Below are 6,202 nucleotides of genomic sequence, written 5' to 3'. Positions count from 1 at the left end.
TATGAGTGGACAGAGTCATAACCCTTTACTTTAGAGTTAGGGTTTCTATTAATCCTACTGTAATCCAACATCACTCAGCAGAATTGTATACTGATGAACCCAGTCTTGTTTGTTACCTACTCTCTATGGGAAGCCCTCTCTGAGGGCTCCTCTGTCTCCCATCATACACTGATATCTCTTGAGTCTTAAACTTAAGTACCCCATCAGACTCAGCACCTGGGGAGGGAATGCAAATCTCTCCTGGACTCACACAAACTTGGGTTGAAAAGCCAAAGCTGGGTCTGTGCACTCACTGGTGTACAGCCATGGACAGGCTTACTTCCTCATTCCTACTGCTGATTGTTCCCTCATGTGAGTGCCAAGGCTTCCTATGGGATGAACTTTTCTATTCTCATTCTATGACAACCTTACCATCTCCTTTATTTTCTTCACAGATGTCTTATCCCAGGTTACTCTGAAAGAGTCTGCCCCTGGGATACTGCAGCCCTCCCAGACCCTCAGTCTGACTTGCTCTTTTTCTGGATTTTCCCTGGGCACTTCTAATATGGGTGTTGGTTGGATTCGTCAGACTTCAGGGAAGGGCCTGGAGTATCTGGCAACCATTTGGTGGGATGATGATAAGTACTTCAATCCATCACTGAAGAGTCAACTCACAGTCTCCAAGGACACCTCCAACAACCAAGCATTCCTGAAGATCACTAATGTGGACACAGCAGATACTGGCACATACTACTGTACTCAGAGACCACATTGGTGCCGCCTCACTTTTCGGTTGTACAATATTTCAGGTTGGTTCTCAGCTCAGTTCCTTCCTATTTTATCATAAGATGGTATGTTCACATCTTTGATTCTGACCTCTGTGGTTTCCTGTTTAGTCTTAGTTAAGAACTTTCTATTCCTGTTTTTCACAGAAGGTCACTATTAAGATGTTCTTAAATGATTCTGTCTGTGTTATATTTCATATAACTGAAGGATGTTTGGTCCTACACCAGGTAGTTCAGAGTTAATATTCCTCTCAAATTAGGCTTCAAATTCCCACAGCAGAAGATTCCAAATTATTGTAATGTTCAACTTCAGTGAACAGCTGTATATGGTGAAGATGAGATTTACTGGATGAGTATTATCAAATTGAGTCATTAACCAAAGAGTGTCCATAGATACTCCCAAATATTTCAGACTCTTCTGAAGTCTATTGATTGGTGTCCACAAAATAATTTTAACACCATATGGTTCAAGATAACACTTAACTATCTCACTGAATACAGAGAAGTTGAGCTTGTGCCCAAGTAGAAGTTTAACTCCAACTGAGTAGTGTTCATAGAACTGGAGGTACTTTGTATAGTATTGGATAAGAAAGACAATCATCAATATAGCTATAAACCCCATCTTCTAAAATTGTTTCCTGTATGTGGGTTATACTTGTACAATAGGTGCAAAAGCATTGTGGAATTAATAATTTATTCTTTGATGGAATTTAAGAACTATGAAATCAGGGTTAGGGTGATTAGAGTTTGGGTTAGTCATGGCTGACCCTGGTAGAAATGCCAAAAGACTGCAATTGGATAGGCCACAGCCCTAAGGGAAAACCACGTGCCATTGTTGTGATGGAGCAACATAAAAATAAAATGACTTTAATTTATATAACCATACACTTCAAACAGTAACTCACATATGCCTCATCAGAGACATGTTTGGCAGTAGATGGGAAGCAAGAGAGATCCACAAATGGATAATGTGCAGAGTGGAAGACATTAGAGCACTGGTACTAAATGAGTTGTCCTCATTAAACCTTCATCTCAATACTAATGGACCATTGCAGAGGAAGATTTTAAGAGCCAGAGACCATGGATGATGGTAAAGAGACATTCTCATCCAGACACAATAAGGCTGATGCACATATAAACTCACATAAACTATGGGAACAAGCACAGGGCTTAGATAAGTTCAAGCCAATGACATCCTCTGCCTAAAGGGGGAAGTGGACATGTGCTCCCACCACTAGCTAAGAATCTATCTACAGCTGTTATTCATTACAATGGACAATCTTCTTCACTGGAGTCTTACTTTCTGTATTAACCACACTAGTAGTAGGCACTATACAGCTCTATTTAGTGATTTTTTTAAATCTTATTAGTCTTTTCACGTACATTTGGTTTCAGATTTTGTGGTTTTATGAGATTTCGTATATGTGAAAGTATGTGTGTGTGTGTGTGTGTGTGTGTGTGTGTGTGTGTGTGACAAGAGAGGTAGAATGAATATTATTAGAGAGAAAGAGGTAGATAGTGATTCTTGTTATATATTTTAGTTTGTGTTCTGTTAAAGAGAGAAAGAAAGCATATGAATTTGGGTTGCTACCAAGTAATGAAGATTGAGGAGGAGTTGGGTAAAGGAAAAGTGTGATGAGATTATATTATTTATAAGAATGTATTTTAAAATAAAGGTAATTTAAATTAAACTGGGTAAAAGCTCCAGCTATTGTGTACTTCTTACTTTTTTATAAATCAGAACATCATGGAAAGACAAAACATGTTCGTTATTGCTGGTGTGCTCATACTCATCCTGAGTGCAATGCTTCTAGTAATTTCTGGTCAGTGGCCTATTGCTCTGTTGTTCCATCGCTTATCATTTCTCTCTTCCTGCACTGATAAAAATTAGATGAGAATCTATGGAAAACTTTAAATGTTTCTGTAGATTGATATCATACAGGTAAAGGCATGTACAAGATAGAATGAGGCCTGTCATTGGACAAGAAGAAAGAATGGTCAGGAGAAAAGTTTGAGAGAAGAGGAGGAGACTGAAATGGAGGGAAACAAGAGGAGGAAGCAAAGGGAGAGCATGGAGTCTTATGTTAAGAGTCCACTCTGTGTATTTACAGGCTGTTATGGATATCCTTAAGGGATGTGTACAGGGCTTCTTATGTTTAGGTGGGAAATTATATCTTATCAATTGGATCAGAGGTTTTTGTGTTGTGTGTTCTTTCATGTAGCGATTAATTTAAGTTACTGTGTGGCAGTCAGAGAAGCTAAGCCACCACGGAGTTGGGATGTGTGTTTCTGACATGGTGACACCTGCCTTGGGAACTAGATGGGTAGAGAGATTGCTACCAGGCTCAGTGAGAAGCCTTCAGCAGTGTGATATGAGATACAGCAAAGCAGGTGAGAGACTTTGTTGACTGAGATGAAGATAGGTTGACGCACTATGGTGCCGGAACCAGTGGGGGTAAAAGACAGTCTCTCATTTTTTATTTCTTTACAGCAACAGATGGTGAGCCATCATGAGGGTGAGAATCCACTAGTAATCCTAAGATTTGAGAAAAACATTTCATTTTCTAGGTAAGAGGATTCCAATGTCAAGTTGAGTCATGTGATGCCTCAAGCCTGGGAACTTCACCACCACCACCACCACCACCATCACCACCACCACCACCACCACCACCACCACCACCACCACCACCACCACCACCACCACCAAAAAAACAAAAGAGTCATAGCCTAGGGGTTGGCAGGCTTTGGGTCCCCTGTTGTGTGATAAGTAGGGTGCTCAGAGAGTTAGAGATTAAATCTGCTTTTTAAAGAAAGTTATTTAGAAAGTCTTTCAGGATACATATTCCTTCTGATGTTGCCTCCACAGGAATTTTGGGCTGATATCCTAGTTAGACAAACTACTTCCTAAAGACAGGTATTAGAAGCTGATTAAATTTGTTTTAAAAAGAAGAAAGTACAGAGACTATCAGAATCACCTGGGGATTTTCCTCCATGGTTTGGAACTTAGATAGGGAAAAGTTAGCCACTGACTCCAAGTAGAGAATTGTGATAGTTACAAGTTATTAAGGTTAAATAAAATCTGTGGCTCTAGTTAGAAAGCTTAAGATATCGATGTATTTTGGGTATTAAGGTTAAAAAAATAATCTGAGGCTCTGGGTAGAAATCTTTACAGATTGATATATTTTGGGCTAAAATCCTTGTTTGAAAAGTTGCTTATTCGTATTAGAATTGATAAAAATGTGTTTAATTTGTTTTATGAATTACTCCTCTAAAGGCCATATGGCTCTTTGATGCTGGCTAACCAAGGGTTTGTGGTTAGTTATTTACCATTACAGGAAGCTCAGATTGTCTGAATGTGGGCACCACAGGAATTTTGGGTTAATTTCTTGATATGACAGATTATAAAGGGCTATGAGATTCATTGTTTAAATCTATTGTTTATCTTACTTCCATTTTTAAAATTGTTTAATCTTCATAATGGCCTTGGTTTTATAGTTATATTATTACTCTTGGAAAGAATGAAAGATATAAGCTTTTCTCTTTACAGACGAAGGAGCACAACCTTCTGGGGAAAGGTTTTGTTTTTGTGTTTTTAAAAGTGTGATTAGGCTCTGGAAACATCACAGAATCATACTGATCAGATTTGAGAGAGGGAGATAGCCTGACAAACTAGATTCAAGAAAATCAAACAAAAAGTTTTCTATTCTAAACTTTTGTCTTGAGAATTATATTTTAAAGAATGTACCTCTTTGGATTCCTGGTCTCAAGTACTTTGAGTTGAGTCCCATCAAGACACACATCCTGTTATATTTACTTCACTCTTTCTATTCCCATCCCCAAGGTTATCCCAACGCCCTTGCATGGCTTGAAAAATTTATAAAAGAATCATTGCCCCAATTTCCTGGACTTTTGGGGACCTGAAAGTTCTTATTCTGTTTTTTTTATGAGGAATTTGAAGTGTTTATAATTTAACAGGGAGGAATTATCGAGGTTGAGTTGTACAGCCATAATCACTTTTGGTAACTAAGCCAAAATCATATCTTTGCTTTGTTATAAAATTTATATGTTTAAAAGTACGAGTTTTTGAGCCAGTCATTTTATTGATGACATTCTGAAATTCTGAGTCAATTACACATATGAAATAAGGGCCAAATAGCAAAGCTATGGCACTGATTTTGTTAGAGCACATTCAAGATAATATATTAAGACATAAGGACAACAGTCCAGATTACATTATATAGGTAGATGTTTTTCAAAAATGTCAGAAATCCACAAAATATGATATTTAAAGTTATTTATCTTTTCTTGCAACATATGTGCTCCTAACAGTTCCCCTTTGGTGGATATAATGAAGAAATTGAGCATCTCTATACCCAGGTGAGTTAATACTTTGTGGCTAGGCAGACACTGGGGGGGCAGAAACTGCCTGTTTAATCTTCAGACTGATACTGTTCAAAAGAGGCATTTATGCAGAATTGTTGAGTAACAATCTCTACCAAGCCAGAATTATCATCCCTTCGAGGTTTCTGCACATCAAGAGTCTGTCATTGATTTGGGACCAGAAGATGAAGACTTATGCTCACATGTTGCTAATAGAGGTCTGTGTTAGTGAAGATTGGTCTCTACAACCTCTTAGTTCTGGAAGCCATGTTAGGCTTCCTGTGTTTATAGATTATTGTTCATTCTTAGATTTCTGATGGGGTTGAAGAAAGATTATAGTCTCATAGACTATCAGGCTACTTAACTCTGAAAATCAATGTTTTATTAGATAGTTATCAGATAGTATACAAGGTAGCCAGAGTATAACATAGATTTTAAGATTTTCTACTTTTTCTATCTTTACTAAATTTGGAATTTCTTATTTACATTTCAAATGTTATTCCCTTTCCTGGTTTCCAGGACAACATCCCCTAACCCCTCTCCCTCCCGTTCTACATGGGTGTTCCCCTCCCAATACTCTCCGCATTACTGCCCTCCCCATAAGAATCCCGTTAACTAGGGGTCCAGGCCAGGCAGGACCAAGGACATCCCTCTCCACTGGTGCCCTTACTAGGCAATCCATTGCTACCTATGCAGTTGAGTCCGAGGTCAGTCCATGTATAGTCTTTGGGTAGTGGCTTAGTCCCTGGAAGGTCTGGTTGGTTGGCATTGTTGTTCATAGGGTGTCTCAAGCCCCTTCAGCTCTTTCAGTCCTTTCTCTGATTCCTTCCACAGGGGTCACGTTATCAGTTCAGTGGTTGGCTGCTGGCATTCGCCTATGTATTTGCCATATTCTGGCTGTGTCTCACAAGAGAGATCTACATCTGGCTCCTGTCAGCCTGCACTTCTTTGCTTCATCCATCTTACCTAGTTTGGTGGCTGTATAGGCATGGACCACATGTGGGGCATGCTCTGAATGGGCATTCCTTCAGTCTCTTTTCTAAATTTTGCCTCCCTAT

General features: G+C 39.0%; 1 gene segment (V, D, J or C); it reads left to right on the top strand.

The window, feature by feature from the left end:
* Positions 1-305: 305 nt before the first annotated feature.
* Positions 306-925, top strand: LOC116906265. The segment is given in 3 exon segments: positions 306-351; positions 435-788; positions 912-925. Coding segments are annotated over 3 exon segments (414 nt in total).
* Positions 926-6,202: the final 5,277 nt, after the last annotated feature.

This window comes from Rattus rattus, chromosome 7 (assembly GCF_011064425.1).
Source record: "Rattus rattus isolate New Zealand chromosome 7, Rrattus_CSIRO_v1, whole genome shotgun sequence".
Lineage (NCBI taxonomy): Eukaryota > Metazoa > Chordata > Mammalia > Rodentia > Muridae > Rattus > Rattus rattus.
This window is presented reverse-complemented; position numbering and strand designations above follow the sequence as displayed.